Source organism: Mchenga conophoros, linkage group LG4 (genome assembly GCF_057382185.1).
Source record: "Mchenga conophoros isolate Kocher_MC1m ecotype Shallow Benthic linkage group LG4, M_conophoros_male_GT1.1, whole genome shotgun sequence".
Classification (NCBI taxonomy): Eukaryota; Metazoa; Chordata; class Actinopteri; order Cichliformes; family Cichlidae; genus Mchenga; species Mchenga conophoros.
In genome coordinates this window covers 24,750,684-24,768,812 of record NC_140529.1, presented here as the reverse complement: position 1 = coordinate 24,768,812, position 18,129 = coordinate 24,750,684, and the positions used below count along the sequence as shown (strand labels likewise).

The window sequence follows — 18,129 nt, the reverse complement described above, 5'->3', positions numbered from 1 at the left end:
TCTGTGGTTGTGTGAAGCTACATTAATGTAACAGCATGCCAGAGTGTAAACACAGATCTTTGTCTATACGTTGAAACAAGGTTGTGCCTGAAAATTGCTACTTTTATGTGACATTTTATGTGAATATGTGACAAATGATGTTAGAATTATAATTAATTATAGAAAAAACAGTTTAAACCTTGGTGGGCAATGAGCTTAGAAGGATTATCTAGAAAATGACTTCAGGAAATGGTCGTGTTATAAAGTTGTTTTACAATCTGGACCAGTACAGACTTGCTCCTGACAGTTAAACTGTCCTGGGGGCACAAACCGTTTGTCCTTGGCTTGGTTTCAAGACTCTAGGAAAGGAATGCTGAATGTACAGTGGGGCAAAAAAGTATTTAGTCAGCCACCGATTGTGCAAGTTCCCCCACTTAAAATGATGACAGAGGTCAGTAATTTGCACCAGAGGTACACTTCAACTGTGAGAGACAGAATGTGAAGAAAAAATCCATGAATTCACATGGTAGGATTTGTAAAGGATTTATTCGTAAATCAGGGTGGAAAATAAGTATTTGGTCACCTCAAACAAGGAAAATCTCTGGCTCTCACAGACCTGTAACGTCTTCTGTAAGAAGCTTTTCTGTCCCCCACTCGTTACCTGTATGAATGGCACCTGTTTGAACTCATCATCTGTATAAAAGACACCTGTCCACAGCCTCAAACAGTCAGACTCCAAACTCCGCCATGGCCAAGACCAAAGAGCTTTCGAAGGACACCAGGAAAAGTATTGTAGACCTGCACCAGACTGGGAAGAGTGAATCTACAATAGGCAAGCAGCTTGGTGTGAAAAAATCAACAGTGGGAGCAATCATCAGAAAATGGAAGACATACAAGACCGCTGATAATCTCCCTCGATCTGGGGCTCCACGCAAGATCTCATCCCGCGGGGTCAAAATGATCATGAGAATGGTGAGCAAAGATCCCAGAACCACACGGGGGGACCTGGTGAATGACCTGCAGAGAGCTGGGACCAAAGTAACAAAGGTCAACATCAGTAACACACTACAACGGCAGGGAATCAAATCCCGCAGTGCCAGACGTGTTCCGCTGCTGAAGCCAGTGCATGTCCAGGCCCGTCTGAAGTTTGCCAGAGAGCACATGGATGATACAGCAGAGGATTGGGAGAATGTCATGTGGTCAGATGAAACCAAAGTAGAACTTTTTGGTATAAACTCAACTCGTCGTGTTTGGAGGAAGAAGAATACTGAGTAGCATCCCAAGAACACCATACCTACTGTGAAGCATGGGGGTGGAAACATCATGCTATGGGGCTGTTTTTCTGCCAAGGGGACAGGACGACTGATCCGCGTTAAGGACAGAATGAATGGGGCCATGTATCGTGAGATTTTGAGCCAAAACCTCCTTCCATCAGTGAGAACTTTGAAGATGAGACGAGGCTGGGTCTTCCAACATGACAATGATCCAAAACACACCGCCCGGGCAACAAAGGAGTGGCTCCGTAAGAAGCATTTGAAAGTCCTGGAGTGGCCTAGCCAGTCTCCAGACCTCAACCCCATAGAAAATCTGTGGCGGGAGTTGAAAGTCCGTGTTGCTCGGCGACAGCCCCAAAACATCACTGCTCTCGAGAAGATCTGCATGGAGGAATGGGCCAAAATACCAGCTACTGTGTGTGCAAACCTGGTAAAGACCTATAGTAAACGTTTGACCTCTGTTATTGCCAACAAAGGTTATGTTACAAAGTATTGAGTTGTATTTTTGTTATTGACCAAATACTTATTTTCCACCCTGATTTACGAATAAATTCTTTACAAATCCTACCATGTGAATTCATGGATTTTTTTTTCACATTCTGTCTCTCACAGTTGAAGTGTACCTCTGGTGCAAATTACTGACCTCTGTCATCATTTTAGGTGGGGGAACTTGCACAATCGGTGGCTGACTAAATACTTTTTTGCCCCACTGTATGTAAATAACCTCTGGAGAATATAATCTGGAAATTGCATAAAGGGAAACACAAAATGAACCAAAAAGTAATAACATCCCACAGCCGTGTTTCACACCTGTTGGTAGTGGGGCATTTTGGCTTCTGCTGCATCTTTTTAGTCTGTGCTGGAGATTCACCAACCCTAAAGAAGTCCAAATACACCACTGATCACTGGATCTCAACAGCATTAATGCAAAACATGTGTTTCTATTTCTTGTCTTACTTCTTTTTCCTGTCCAGAGACCGATGTGTGGCAGCAGAAAGGGCCACTCTCTCTTTGGGGCACTTAGCTTTCTCCTGTAGGAGTGAATGTAGTTTATAGTTTATGAAAAAATAATCAGAATACTGAAGATGTCAGAGATTGTATCTTTTTTCCTTTTCATAAGTCATTAAAACCAAGTACTAAAACACTTTGATATGACTCAGAGAACTGAAAACTCAGCATAGATAAAGAAGGAAACAATGTACAAATTGGTAACTATAGCCCAAAAGGCTGATTGTGTTCATCTGCGCGTAGTGTTTTCAGTGAGACAAATGTTTTGTCACTCATCCAAGTGACTTCTTCAGTCTCAACAGACTGCAGGTTTTCCCAAACAGTACATTTGGGATTTACTTACCTTGATGATTAAGCATGCATCTGGTAGTTAAAGCCCTTGAAGAAAAAAAAATGCAATGAATAAATCATACACACTTAAATATTGTATTTTGACCACAACTAAATTGTCTGACTGTCTGTATAAAACTGAACTTACAGCTATAAGCAGTTGATATTAAATATATGCATCACTAAAACATGACAGATAACAAAGCCAGAGTAATTAGGCACACAACTGTTTTTAAGTGTTTTCAATTTAGCTTCTTTTGACTTACATTTAACTATAGCTACTTATTTTTTCCTTCATTGACAATCAGCTGTTGACACAAATTATTTTGGCGAGTGGCAACAGTCAAACCAACAGCACTGTGATGTTTTTGTTCGTGAATATGTAGACACGCTGGTGCGAATGTCTTACTATACAGGCTGGTTCTTTAGATACAAGGGGAGAGTGCGCGAGTCAGAAACCCAGGGCACATAGATGATGTAAGTCTCATCAGAAACAGCTTATTTCCAAACCAGGGAGGAAGAATGAAAAACAATTCTAAAAACAAGCAATAAAATGTTGTCAAGGTACTAAAATCCCCAGAAATAAATAATCCCAATTTCAAAAAAACATATAAAACACAATGTTCTATGCTCGCTAAACTCCCACCCTGTCCCACAATGTAACTGTCCCACAACAAAGGATAAATGTTTGTTAGGTGTTCACAAGCAGGACCGAAATTCCTCCTTCAGAGAAGGGTCCAGACCAGCCTCGTCCCAGGCAGAAGAGGAGAACCCTCCTATCCCCATCTCATCCTGGAGTCCATTGCTCCACCGCGGCTCCCCTCACATCATCACACTGTAAACAAAAAAACAGGGGCCAGAACCATTCTCCCAGAAGCTGGCCTGGCTAATAGCCATGGTGACCCTCTCACAATACGGCTCTACTCGGTGAGCAACAGTTCATTCATGTGAATTTTCAAAGCTAATTCAAGGACCATCGTGTGGTTAGCAGCATTGACTAAAGTCTTAGTGGTGAAAGGTTTGCATTAAAAGAGTAAAAACTCCAGTTAGGGCATGACTTTAAATACATTAAAGGCAGGGTGCGTCTGAAGACTGCTGCATTTATGAATATGTGACTAAAATAATGTTAGAACTGTAATTAATTATCTATAAAAAACAAAAAATGTTTAAAGTTTTGCGGACACTGAGCTAAGAAAGAATGACTACAATGTTTACTGGTACTATACTGGTACAATAATTACTGGACAAGTACAAACTTGCCCCTTACAATTAATGTAACAGCATGCCAGTGTGTAAACAAAGATCTTTATTTATACGTCGAAAGCAGGTTGTGTCTGAAGACTGCTACCTTTATTAATATGTGATGTGGAGCAGGGAAATTATTTTACTGCTATTGTTAAATAATTGTCATCATTACCATTGCATTAATAATATAATCTGGAGTTTATATTGCATTCAGGGGTTGAACAGTGTGTGTCTTTCAGAAAGGCTAAAAGTAATAGGACAGGAAACAGGCTTGGAGAGTTTTGCAGAAGTGGAAGTTATTTTGAGCAGCAGGCTAAGACGAGGCTTTAACAATGTAACAGATAGCTTTAAGAAGGCCTTAAGATGTTATGCATACAGTTATTATGTTGACCTTGTATTTCAGGTGCAGTTATGACTATTTCATACACAATGCATATCTGTGCTTATTAAAGAGTTGGAGCTCGGTCAATTAATTGGGGGTCGGAAGCTTTGTTCGGCGCGATGTTCGGACAATCTATTGTGCAAGTGACTTGGAGCCATAGAAGGAATTGCAATACATGCTTACAAAACACTTATATATCAGATCATTTTATATTAAGCTTTTAAGTAGAGGTTCTTGGTTAAAACATTTATTTAGTAGAAGACATACATATAGTCTCAGTGAGCCTCTGGTCTGGTAAAAGGTCAGAAGTGCAACAGGTGAATTGAGAAAGAGCATGTGAGGTCGTGACACACACACACGAGTTAAATTTATTTAGAGGAGAGATTAGTTATGTCTGGTTGTAACTGCAAAAGTGTCTCGGTAAAAGAGGAACCGTCCTTGTTGTCTCGGCAAGAAAGAGGAACAATTTACTTTAAGACAAGAACGGAAAGTACCAGCCATGAAAATAGAAGATGATCTTCTGGGTGAAAAGCCATTGTGGTGTTGATCTGATCTATGTATAAAATGTATCTGTGACGCATGAAGGGGCGTCAATAAATCAAACCCTGATGCTATAAAATATCTGTTCATGCTTTGATTAAGTTGGAGATCACTTGCTGTCGGCGTACAGAGTGTTCTTCCCACACGTGTGTATTCATTAAAATCATTGTTTGACCAAGACCTTCTGGACCATGGGTGGTTTGTACTCTCCTTCCTCAATTTTGAACCTTAACATTTGGGGGCTTCGTCCGGTGGTTGAGGAGGGAGGATTGGAGGTTCAAAACCAGGCAATGGGTGTGTTATAATAGATGTTTTACAATCTGTACCGGTACAGACTTGCTCCTGACGGTTAAGCTGTCCTGAGGCACAAACATGTTGTCTTTGGCTTGGCTTCAAGACTCTAGGAAAGGAGTAATGAATGTATGTAAATAACTTTTGAGGACAATCATTTAGAAATAACATCAAGTGAAATTTAGAATCAATTAAAAGTAATAATGAAGTAATATCGTATTTGTTGGTAGTGGGGCATTTTGGCTTCTGCTGCATCTTCCTAGTCTATGCTGGAGACTCACCAACTCCAGTACCACATACACCACTAATCACTCGATCTAAAAAGCATTGCCATAAAAACATGTGTTTCCCTTTAATTTCTTACTTCTTTTTCCTGTCCAGAGACCTCTGTGTGGCAGCAGAAAGAGCCACTCTCTCTTTGGGGTACTTAGCTTTCTCCTGGAGGAGCGAATATAGTTTACGTCTGTGGGGGTTCTCAGCCATCCAGGTCATCGTAGTCTAAGGACCTTGGAAAGAAAAACGTCTGGACTTGAAGATGTTTCACCTCTCATTCCTGGGTCAAATGGTGGAGAGTCCCAGATTCAAGCCCTATTGGAGTATCCCCTAAAATGGACATGGACCCCTTATTGATCCTCTACCTAATCACATGAGCCAAGGTGTGAAAACAGGTGTTGGTCACAATCAGCCAAAGTTTCGGGTGAACTCATTGTGAAACCAAGCCCCACCCTATCATGTGATCTCCTGAGGTCAGAAGAGCCAGGATGTGCATAGGCACGGGATCTAGAAACTGGATCATAGATGGCAGACAATTGGTGTCGTAAGCCATCGCCTCTGTTCAAAGAGGGTAAACAGAGGGTAAAGCAGAGGGTAAACAGAGGCGGTGGCTTACGACACGGTCTACAACTGTCTGCCATCTATAATCCAGTTTTGATTCCCTTTACACCCATGGGGGACACTCCCATTGCTCTTAAATCTGGGACTCTGAAGAAGCTTCTCGGATGAGAGGTGAAATGTCTTCAAGCAACTTAAAGAAGTCCAGATGCTTTTCTTTCTAAGCTCCTTAGACTTTATAATTTATGAGAACATATTCATAATACTGAAAAAAGTCTTAGATTGTCAAAAATGAATATCTTATCTGACGATTGCTTTGGTGAAAAGGTGCTATATATTACAAACAATGTATTAATAACAACAAGATGACAGTGCTTTATAGACTGTTTTTGTGGAAGTGGAAAGGGCAAATTAACTCAAAGCCTTTTTCTAGAAGGGTGTTAGGTGTAAATGTGTCTGTGAATGTCCTGTGACACTATTATCCCCTCTCTCTTTTAATAATGTCAAAGATAATAGTGTCTTTGACACTATTGGACCTACAGTTTTAACCATTATTAAAACCATCCCAGCCGATCTTAACCATACCATAGTGAACCCATTTCTCAAAAAAAAACAAAAAAAAAACAAAACAAACATCTCAATGCAACAGTGTTCTCAAATTTTAAACCAATCTCTAAACTCTCCTTCCTGTCCAAAATCCTGTCTTCCTTCAGTTCCAGGCTCTACTGGAAATTAACGATATCTCAGAAACATTTCAGTCTGGTTTCAAAGCGAAACATTTCGAAAGCGTAGAGCTCCCACCCAGGCAAAAGAAAAATAGAGCTATATCACATGTAATGTGAAAACTTTATTGTTCTCACAATATACTTTTCACATTTGAACAACATAATATCATGTTATTACAATATACATTATATACAATATACATTATATAGATATATATATATCTATATATTATATTTACATTACCACAGTGAGATGACTTTAGTCTCATGAACAACATTAACTAATTGTTATTTACTAACTAATCTTAAATGACTGTTCAGTACAGAAATGAAGCCCAACAATCATGTTTTACAGTCCCGTGGTCTCAGCCTCAGATACTCAACTAATCAAAGTGATGTCATGACAAAAATGAATGACCAACAAAACATTTTTCTCCTTCATTTCTGTCAAACAATGCTGTATCTCGCTGTTAGTATCATGGTTGCTAGGCAACCTGAACAGCGCGACGAAGCGTATACCGTCCCATTTCACAAACCTCTCACTTCCGCACTTCTCGTACTTATAGTACGCACCGTACGTAGTGCGCGTACTTCAAGCATGCAGACCCTGAATTGGGACACAGCCATTGTGAAACCTAGCCCCACCCTATCATGTGATTTCCTGAGGTCAGAAGGCCCTATGATGTGTGTGGGTGTTGAGGTGTCTGGGAAGGGATCTCAAAACTGGATTATAGATGGCAGACAGTTGGTGTTGTAAGCCACTGCCTCTGTTCACTATTTGAACTCTCCCATAGGGCTTAAATCTGGGAGTCTCTGGGACTCTCCACTATTTAACCTTAGACCTGAAGAAGCTTCTCGGATGAGAGGTGAAACGTCTTCAAGCGAAGTCCAGACACTTTTCTTTCCAAGCTCCTTAGTCTTGTGTAGTCTGTTTTCCTCGAAGATTCAGATCTCCTTGTTTGTTTGTTTTTTGTTTGTTTTGTTTTTATCTGAATTATTTTGCACGTAGTTCAAGTTAATAAGGTCACTTTTTAGTTTACCACTCCATCTTCCAAATGCTGCGTTTGGGTCCAACTCCTGATGTGCAAATAAAACCATGAACCTCTATTGAACCACTTGATCAGTCCTGTTGAAAATTGGTTCATTCATTCAAAGCTTTGTTCAGTGACATCTAGTAATGAAATAGGAGACAGCACATGAAATCTCAATTTCCATTTGCTGATTGTATCAAAGTATTTATATCATTCATTGTGTGAATGATATAAATACAATTTTGTAACGATGGATTGATTGGTCAGTTGATTCTGTAAACTTATGTAATGTAGCAGGTAGATGAAGGTGTCCTTGGTGGAGCAGGATGTGTTGGGATGGTAGGGCATGTTTCAGTAACTAGGGTGGGGTGTGATCATGTACATGGGACATGTGATTTTCCACAATGAAGCAACCTTTGAAATAGTGGTTCAAGGAAAATGTAACTTTGAGTTTGAAGCTTGTGTGGGAGTACCAGTGTCATACGGCCAACACTACTCCTGCCTGCCTGTCAGTCTTGACAGTGTCCTTCCTATTGTTTGTTTTTATTCCTGTTGACTATTAAGTAAGAAATGAAGGTTAGAGTAGTTCAGTTGCTTTTGCTTCCTTGTATGAAGAAAAAAGTATGCTGATGGTAAAGTATCAGGTCTTTAGTCTCTATAGTTTTAGTGCCAATGACAAAAATGCATGCTTTTGTCAACGTGTTGATGACAGCAAAGGTGAGTGGAGAGATTAAACAAGATATCACAAATACATTTTATATAAATGACATCTGGAGACTAAAACATTTTTTAAACAGTGCCTGTAGCACATTATGTGTATGTAAACTATCAACGCTGAAATTAATAAGATCTAATGAGATCTTTTAGAATATGTTTTTGTGAAAATGTCAATATGTTTGCTACAACAGTTTCCTGCTAATTTCACATTTTTTGCCCCTTAAAAAACTTTGGCTCTGTAAAAATCATATTATTCCAAATCAAATGAAATCAAATGAAAAATAAAACTTAAACCTTTGTATCAGTGTAAACACATTTCACTAAACTGGAAACTTTAGATATTTAGATGAACTCTACAGAGTGACATGAAGTCGCAAAAGTTGCAACAGTTCAATCCAGCTAAGAGACAAAAACATTTACCTCCTCTTGTCACATGAAAAAGGTTATTGAGATACATAGAAACTTAAACCTCTGACACTTCAGAACCCCACAGGAAAGTAAATGATCTTATTTAGTGAATAATACTTTAAATATGAATAAATCAGTTATTGCTGATTGTCCCCACAGCAAATTCCATGGAGACATCTGGATTTGTCCAGGACAAACTAACTGAATGGGGATTCAGTGAGTTCATGCAGAGATTTAAAGGTATGAGTTTATTATTATTATTTAATGGGAATTGTTGTATCTGTAATGGCACTAGAACAGCATCGTAATTTACTGATTTAGAAGTCAGTCTGGATATTCCTGTGATTTATGACTTGTAATAGAAAACAAAAGTCTTTCATATTCAAAGTTGATGAATATTAATGTTTTGCAGTGTTAGCTTCATCTGACTTTTGAATATTTTATTTTGTTGTTGGCATTATTTCAGATGAAGGCATTGACAAGGAGACGTTTCTAAACCTTGGAGATTCAATCCGAATTAATTTACTGTTTCCTAAAATTGGACCAAGAGTAAAGTTTAGAAAGAGACTGAAAGATTACTTACAGGTAAGGCATCTATTTTTTATTCTATATCAGCAGGTCTATTGTTTCATTAATGTGTGATGTGTTTGTTTTGATTCTGTAGATGGAGACATGTCATTTTGTCCAGGAAAAATTAACTGAATGGCATCTCAGTGAGCTGATTCACAGATTTGAAGGTATTTTATTATAGTTTGGTTTTGGTCCTTCATAAATTACTGCTGTACTGTAATTTCATATTGATATTTGTTTGTCTAATTTCAATTTGAATACTTCGTTTTGTTGCAGAGGAAGGTATTGACAAAGAAGCTTTCCTAAGTCTCGAGTCAGGCAGAATCAATACTTTGATTCCAAAAATTGGACCAAGAGTAAAGTTTAAAAGGAGGCTCAGAGAATACTTACAGGTAATGTTTTATTAAATGTTACAAAAAAATCCTGGAACATAAAGCCATAAAAGTTTAAATATACTGTTTTTTTTAATAAAACAAATGGCGGTTAAGATCAGTAGATTAATAGTGTATGCAATGCATCAGATTGGAGGTTGTGTGTGAGCGCTGTGACATTCAGCAAAATAACCTCACAATACTCGAGTACAAGATAATGTATTTAATGTAGCATTTACTGTGCATGTAATGCATTTCACACTGGCAGGTATCAATATAACAAAACTGATCACACTTCTTTTATTATACGAAATACATCTTAAATTTATCCCTCACCACTGCAGGACTTGAATAGAACAAATGATGATTCTGCTGACATGATGGAAACAAGCGCAGAGCAAGAGGACAGTCCAGAAATGGTATGATCTCATTGTGTCTGAACATGGTTCATTATTGAGTGATTAATCTTTGATCATTTTTGTTATTAATGTCATCATGTTATTATAGAAAAATTAATGTTGTCAGCGTTAATCTCCTTAAGTAAAGTAAGTAAGTAAAATTTTATTTAAATAGTACCTTTCAAGATAAAATCACAAAGTGCTTCACACAAGCAGAAATGGACATACAACCTCAAACAAACAAAAGCAACCAAAAGCAAGTTTAAACAGATACATTTTTAACTGCTTTTTAAATGAAATGACTGAGTCCACAGATCTCGAACTCAAAGGGAGCGAGTTCCAGAGTCTGGGAGCCATTGATACAAGCGCTCTGTCACTGTTTGTTTTTAACCTTGTATGCTGGAAAACCAGCAAGCCCTGGTCCCTGGTCACAAGACCTCAGGGACCTGCTGGGGCGATAAGGCAGAAGAAGATCACTGATGTAAGTTGGAGCTACACCGTGCAGGGCCCTATAGGTCATGATTATAATCTTAAAATGAACCCTGAACTTGACATGATGTCAGACTTAAAATGACATTGACGCCATAGCCGCATTAACGCAGCAAATCTACGTTAGCTGGTTACCGTGGATCTCCCCATGCGTGGAGCTGGACGCCGCTAAACAATAACAAGCTAACCGCTTACGCCATTAAGTTAAAATGACATTATGGCGTTAACGTCATTTTAAAGAGATTAATGCTGACAGCACTAATAAAAATACATTTTGATTGATTCAAGGACTCATATCTTTAGAGTAAAACAGGTGTCAATATGAGCAAAGTGAACCAGGTTAGCTGTTTACCTAAGTCCTCTGCAGAATTCTCCAACACAGCTCAACTGTTTTTCACAAACTGTGAGTAAACAACATGAAGGCCTGTGCCTTGTCTGGATAATTATTTGGTATTTGTTTTCACGTAGGAGCCAAACATTTTTCCTCAACATTTGGAATCTGCTTCAGCGTCTGACACAACAGATGGCAGAGACACGGTAAGAAATGAAGTCAGAAAAAATATTTTTAAACTGGTTGAAGATCCAGTGATTTACAATGATTTTATCTGCAGACAAACATTTTGTCTCCATAATGCTGCATTAAGAGGAGCAATAAATAATGAAGCTAACAAATGCAAACTGCTTTAAATTTGTTTAATATACATATCTGAAATGCACCTTCATCAAGTGAATATGAAATATTAAGAGTATAGGTAGGCCTGGCTGATGTTTTGGCCTTGTTTTAGATGCAGGACCACAACATTTTTCCATTTCAGTTGGAGTCTGCTTCAGCAGTTGACAGAGGCAGTGACACAGTAAGAAGGAATATTGATGTTTCTCCTCAAGTCATTTTGTTATGCCGATATTATTTGTGTATATAAAACACATGTTTGTTTGTCTTTTCAGAGTAACGAACCAATTCGCTCCTGGGCAACAGTGACACAAGGACAAAGTCCAACCACATTTACAATGTTTTACTGTCAAGAGTGTAAAAACTTCATGGGAAACAATCCTGATTCTTGTTGTTCTCACTGTGCCTCAGTGTTCAACAAAGCAAGCAGCATTCAAAATGGAAACTTCTTTCTGTACTCATCCCTGAAAGACCTTCTGAAAGGTATCCTTGAGAACCACAGCACTGAGTTGTTACCTAAAACAGTTAAAGATGAGCATGATAACATCAAAGATGTGATGGATGGGATGATGTACCAGAATCTCCTCAGAGAGGGTAAACTAGCTGCAGATGATCTCACACTGACATGGAATTTTGATGAAGTACCAAATTTTAGCACAACCAGATACTCAATTTGGCCCCTTCAGTTTGTTATTAATGAACTTCCTTACACACAAAGACAGGTAAATATGATAGTTGCTGGATTTTGGTTTGGCCAAGGAAAACCTCATATGAACACATTTCTGAAACCATTTGTGGATGAATGTTGTGATTTAGCCCAAAATCCATTTCAGTGGAGAGACAGCAGAGGCACTCTTCATTCATCAAAAGTCTTCTGCTTGGTTTGCTCCTCTGACGCTGTGGCGAGGCCACTTCTCCGGAATTGCAAACAATTCAATGGAGAATATGGTTGTGACTGGTGTTTACACCCTGGCACAGTGGTACCAAAGGGCTCTGGATCTGTGAGGTCATACCGATATGATGAAACTAAACAAGAATCAAGATCAAAGAATATGTTTGTTGAAAATGCAAGAGAGGCTGAAAGCTCCCATGAAAACACCTCAGAGTGTGGAGTAAAAGGAATGTCCTTACTTTCCAGACTTCCTTTGTTTGACATTGTGTTTGGATTTGTACCAGAATATATGCACTCAGTTTTAGTTGGTGTGACTAAGCAACTTATTGGATTGTGGCTGAACTCAGAGAACTCCATGAAAGACTGGTATGTAGGTCAACAGATTTCACAGATGGACTCTTATCTCCGAATGTTAAAGCCTCCATCAGAAATGAGCAGATCTCTACAGTCACTGAAGGGTCGGGACACTTGGAAAGCATCTGAGTGGCGAGCTTTCCTTTTATTTTATGCTGTTAGTGTCCTACCAGGCATCCTTCAGCCTTCATTTCTCCAACATTTTTTTTGTTTGTCGATCAGCATTCACATTCTGCTACAAGAATCAGTCTCCCAAAATGACCTTCAGCTGGCCCATGAGAACTTGGTACTCTTTGTTAGAAACATGGAAGAACTCTATGGTGAAGAAAACGTTTCATTCAACTGCCATCAGTTGATCCACTTAGCTGACTGTGTGCGTAACTGGGGGCCTCTCTGGGCAACATCAGCATTCAGTTTTGAGAGGAACAGTGCAAATTTAAGGGCACTGCTTAGCAACATAAACTACAATCCTCAAAAAATTCAAGACAAGTTTCTCTATTGGCAGCTTCTGCCGAGTCACCTTCGCTCCCTTGTTTCTAACGGAAATTCTCCGTTAGCCAGCATTTCACCAGTAAATGAAACCACTGATTGTTACAATCTGCTTGGAAATTCACGGCATCTGGCTATCACAGGATCCATAAAACTAGCAATAGAAGAGCTCTTAAATCGACCTGTTTCATTCAGATCAGTGGAAGCCTTTGACAGCTTCATCAACAGAAATACTGTTTACTCTATAAACCATGAAGAGACAAGAGACTGTGTCATAAAACTCAAGAATGGCTGCTATGGAGAAATACAGTTCATCGTCAGGTTTAAAGAGAACTGTGTTTGCACATCCAACTGTGTGTGCTCGGCTATTTCAGTCATTGTGGTCCAGCTATTTTATATCAAACGTGATGCAGAGGACAGCAGGATGATTCCTGACAGTGCATCAAGGACTATCTTTGTGGAAGTGGAAAGGACAACTCAGCCCAAAGCCTTCTTTTTGAGGGATGTTAGGTGTAAATGCATGTATGTGGATGGTTGGCTGGTGCCTTTACCAAACTCATATGAAAGATATTAAAGTTCCAGCACAGCTAAGGTGCTTTCTCTGTCTTGTATATCATGGCACATGGCTGTTTTTACTACAGTGAAAATCTTGGAAAAATGAACGATGATGAAGTTTTTTCAAAGGAGTTTGGAGTCATTTTGTTCATATGTGTGCGAGATCTGTGGCTTACGTTTTCTTTTGGTGTGACAGTGTGGACATAATGTAGTCAGTGTAATGTAGGATTATATCACTCAGTACTGTATGTGTATTATCTGTATATGGAGGAAATTATGGAGTGATTGGTAAACAGCCAAAAGCTTGCCTTTCCCAACTTTGTATTCACTACGTATTTATCATACATGTCAGTTTACCTCTATTCAATATGAAATGCAAATTATTGTGACACATAAACATTTTGTGAATTAACGCTAAAAATCCGGGGTGAGTGGATCAATGTGGTTTACTGCATCCTGATACAGATTGCTATTACTGAGATAACAGATCATAAAGCTTCATATTACCTCATATTATTGTGTAATGGCTGATGAGACTTATTCTGTTTAATGTTGCAATGTGTGCAAGTCTATTGAATATAATACAGATTGATTTGCTCAAGAATGTTTGTATCCTGCTACATAAAAATGATTATAATTAGTCTTATTACTTTAAATATGCCTGAAAAATCTGTTTGGCCTCCTTCTTCACTCTGGATTTGTGCTGCTATTCAGAGTCAATTCAAATTTTAGTGTCGTTCCTTAAAAAAAAAAGAAAAAAGGATGTGTAAATACAGTAAATGATGTTTAGAGATTTTTGAAAAATAAACATGACCACTGTTCATATGTGGCTTTATTACCTTATCATAGGCCAGAATTAAATATCTAAGTAGGACCCTTGTGTTACGATTCGGTGTTGTCAGTGTTTTGTTTTAGGCGTGACTGTTATGTGTTTCCTGCTTTACTTTGAAAGTCTGTCTTATCTCAGTGTGTTCAATTTACGCTTCCTTGTCTCGTCAGTTCTGATTTGCCCCAGCTGTGTTTCCCTCCTGTTGTCCATTCCCTGATTGCTCCTTCTATGTATTTAAGCCCTGTGTTTCAGTTTGTCATGGTCGTGATCTTCCCTCCCCCGGTTGTAAATAGTTTGGTGTTTTGATGTAAATAAATGTCCTATTTTGCTTTGAAGTAAATAGCTGTCGATGCTTTCGTTTTGGGATTTTGGTGGAGAACCGTAGTAGTTTTTCTGTTTTGTTTTTTTTCCCCCTATTTTTATTTTTTCTGTGTTGCACGCCGGTTGCCTAGGCCGGGGTGTAACAAAATGGCGGCTCGTCCGGGATACGCTGGAGGGTCCGAGGGGCCCGTCCGGCCTTCGTCTGTCTTCGCTGGAGGGTCCGAGGGACCGCTCCAGCCTTCGTCGTCTTCGCTGGGGGTGTCCGAGGGACCGCTCCAGCCTTCGTCCGCCTTCGCTGGAGGGTCCGAGGGACCGCTCCAGCCTTCCGTTTCCACTGGAGGATCCAAGGGGCCCATCCAGCCATCAGCGTCACCTGCAGAACAGCAGCCGGTGCCGTATGCGCTGGGCATGAATCAAACATTTTCTTTGGGGTTACATGTTTTAAATGTTTGATTTTTGGGTGGGGGGAACTGTTACGATTCGGTGTTGTCAGTGTTTTGTTTTAGGCGTGACTGTTATGTGTTTCCTGCTTTACTTTGAAAGTCTGTCTTATCTCAGTGTGTTCAGTTTACGCTTCCTTGTCTTGTCAGTTCTGATTTGCCCCAGCTGTGTTTCCCTCCTGTTGTCCATTCCCTGATTGCTCCTTCTATGTATTTAAGCCCTGTGTTTCAGTTTGTCATGGTCGCGATCTTCCCCCCCGGTTGTAAACAGTTTGGTGTTTTGATGTAAATAAATGTCCTATTTTGCTTTGATGTAAATAGCTGTCGATACTTTCGTTTTGGGATTTTGGTGGAGAACCGTAGTAGTTTTTTTTTCCTTATTTTTTTTTTTTTTTCTGTGTTGCACGCCGGTTGCCTAGGCTGGGGTGGAACACTTGTTTAATACCATGTTAAACATGTTTACCGGGTCATGAACCATCGGTGAAGCAAACAACAGAAAAGAAGCTCGTATATAGACTTATGCCGTAAGTTGACCTAAAACTAAAAAGAAAAAACAATCTGACATTTTAAATTAAATCAAACATCGTTTAAAAGACACACATGGCAGTGTGGGAGAAAAAACTCAACACTGAATGCTACAAGTGCACAAATATGAAATCAGCGTGGTGCTGCAGTGAACGCATCAATTCACACAATATTACAGAAATACTTTTTATATAAATGTCTTATATTGTTTCTTGGTCCCATCAATTTCTTATTCTTCAGTCATTTCTGAAACAAAGTCCACACTGAATGCCTGCTGTGCATCTGTGGTTGTGTGAAGCTACATTAATGTAACAGCATGCCAGAGTGTAAACACAGATCTTTGTCTATACGTTGAAACAAGGTTGTGCCTGAAAATTGCTACTTTTATGTGACATTTTATGTGAATATGTGACAAATGATGTTAGAATTATAATTAATTATAGAAAAAACAGTTTAAACCTTGGTGGGCAATGAGCTTAGAAGGATTATCTAGAAAATGACTTCAGGAAATGGTCGTGTTATAAAGTTGTTTTACAATCTGGACCAGTACAGACTTGCTCCTGACAGTTAAACTGTCCTGGGGGCACAAACCGTTTGTCCTTGGCTTGGTTTCAAGACTCTAGGAAAGGAATGCTGAATGTACAGTGGGGCAAAAAAGTATTTAGTCAGCCACCGATTGTGCAAGTTCCCCCACTTAAAATGATGACAGAGGTCAGTAATTTGCACCAGAGGTACACTTCAACTGTGAGAGACAGAATGTGAAGAAAAAATCCATGAATTCACATGGTAGGATTTGTAAAGGATTTATTCGTAAATCAGGGTGGAAAATAAGTATTTGGTCACCTCAAACAAGGAAAATCTCTGGCTCTCACAGACCTGTAACGTCTTCTGTAAGAAGCTTTTCTGTCCCCCACTCGTTACCTGTATGAATGGCACCTGTTTGAACTCATCATCTGTATAAAAGACACCTGTCCACAGCCTCAAACAGTCAGACTCCAAACTCCGCCATGGCCAAGACCAAAGAGCTTTCGAAGGACACCAGGAAAAGTATTGTAGACCTGCACCAGACTGGGAAGAGTGAATCTACAATAGGCAAGCAGCTTGGTGTGAAAAAATCAACTGTGGGAGCAATCATCAGAAAATGGAAGACATACAAGACCACTGATAATCTCCCTCGATCTGGGGCTCCACGCAAGATCTCATCCCGCGGGGTCAAAATGATCATGAGAATGGTGAGCAAAGATCCCAGAACCACACGGGGGGACCTGGTGAATGACCTGCAGAGAGCTGGGACCAAAGTAACAAAGGTCAACATCAGTAACACACTACAACGGCAGGGAATCAAATCCCGCAGTGCCAGACGTGTTCCGCTGCTGAAGCCAGTGCATGTCCAGGCCCGTCTGAAGTTTGCCAGAGAGCACATGGATGATACAGCAGAGGATTGGGAGAATGTCATGTGGTCAGATGAAACCAAAGTAGAACTTTTTGGTATAAACTCAACTCGTCGTGTTTGGAGGAAGAAGAATACTGAGTAGCATCCCAAGAACACCATACCTACTGTGAAGCATGGGGGTGGAAACATCATGCTATGGGGCTGTTTTTCTGCCAAGGGGACAGGACGACTGATCCGCGTTAAGGACAGAATGAATGGGGCCATGTATCGTGAGATTTTGAGCCAAAACCTCCTTCCATCAGTGAGAACTTTGAAGATGAGACGAGGCTGGGTCTTCCAACATGACAATGATCCAAAACACACCGCCCGGGCAACAAAGGAGTGGCTCCGTAAGAAGCATTTGAAAGTCCTGGAGTGGCCTAGCCAGTCTCCAGACCTCAACCCCATAGAAAATCTGTGGCGGGAGATGAAAGTCCGTGTTGCTCGGCGACAGCCCCAAAACATCACTGCTCTCGAGAAGATCTGCATGGAGGAATGGGCCAAAATACCAGCTACTGTGTGTGCAAACCTGGTAAAGACCTATAGTAAACGTTTGACCTCTGTTATTGCCAACAAAGGTTATGTTACAAAGTATTGAGTTGTATTTTTGTTATTGACCAAATACTTATTTTCCACCCTGATTTACGAATAAATTCTTTACAAATCCTACCATGTGAATTCATGGATTTTTTTTTCACATTCTGTCTCTCACAGTTGAAGTGTACCTCTGGTGCAAATTACTGACCTCTGTCATCATTTTAGGTGGGGGAACTTGCACAATCGGTGGCTGACTAAATACTTTTTTGCCCCACTGTATGTAAATAACCTCTGGAGAATATAATCTGGAAATTGCATAAAGGGAAACACAAAATGAACCAAAAAGTAATAACATCCCACAGCCGTGTTTCACACCTGTTGGTAGTGGGGCATTTTGGCTTCTGCTGCATCTTTTTAGTCTGTGCTGGAGATTCACCAACCCTAAAGAAGTCCAAATACACCACTGATCACTGGATCTCAACAGCATTAATGCAAA

At 39.7% G+C, this 18,129-nt stretch overlaps 1 protein-coding gene across 1 annotated transcript; it reads left to right on the top strand.

The window, feature by feature from the left end:
• The first annotated feature begins 7,488 nt into the window (after positions 1 to 7,488).
• Positions 7,489 to 15,177, top strand: LOC146576142 (uncharacterized). The gene is made up of 8 exons (XM_085271204.1): positions 7,489 to 9,001; positions 9,228 to 9,346; positions 9,426 to 9,498; positions 9,608 to 9,723; positions 10,047 to 10,121; positions 11,058 to 11,126; positions 11,375 to 11,443; positions 11,535 to 15,177. Exons 1-8 carry the CDS (start codon positions 8,929 to 8,931, stop codon positions 13,566 to 13,568), a joined length of 2,628 nt encoding a protein of 875 aa, XP_085127330.1. The 5' UTR covers positions 7,489 to 8,928; the 3' UTR covers positions 13,569 to 15,177.
• The last annotated feature ends 2,952 nt before the right edge of the window (positions 15,178 to 18,129 follow it).

Bases quoted from the DNA above. Each gene is read 5' to 3' on its own strand.
- LOC146576142 (XM_085271204.1), top strand. From the start codon at position 8,929: ATGGAGACATCTGGATTTGTCCAGGACAAACTAACTGAATGGGGATTC. The intron at 9,347-9,425 runs GTAAGGCATCTA...TTGATTCTGTAG, and splicing joins GACTGAAAGATTACTTACAG to ATGGAGACATGTCATTTTGT. The intron at 9,499-9,607 runs GTATTTTATTAT...GTTTTGTTGCAG, and splicing joins GCTGATTCACAGATTTGAAG to AGGAAGGTATTGACAAAGAA.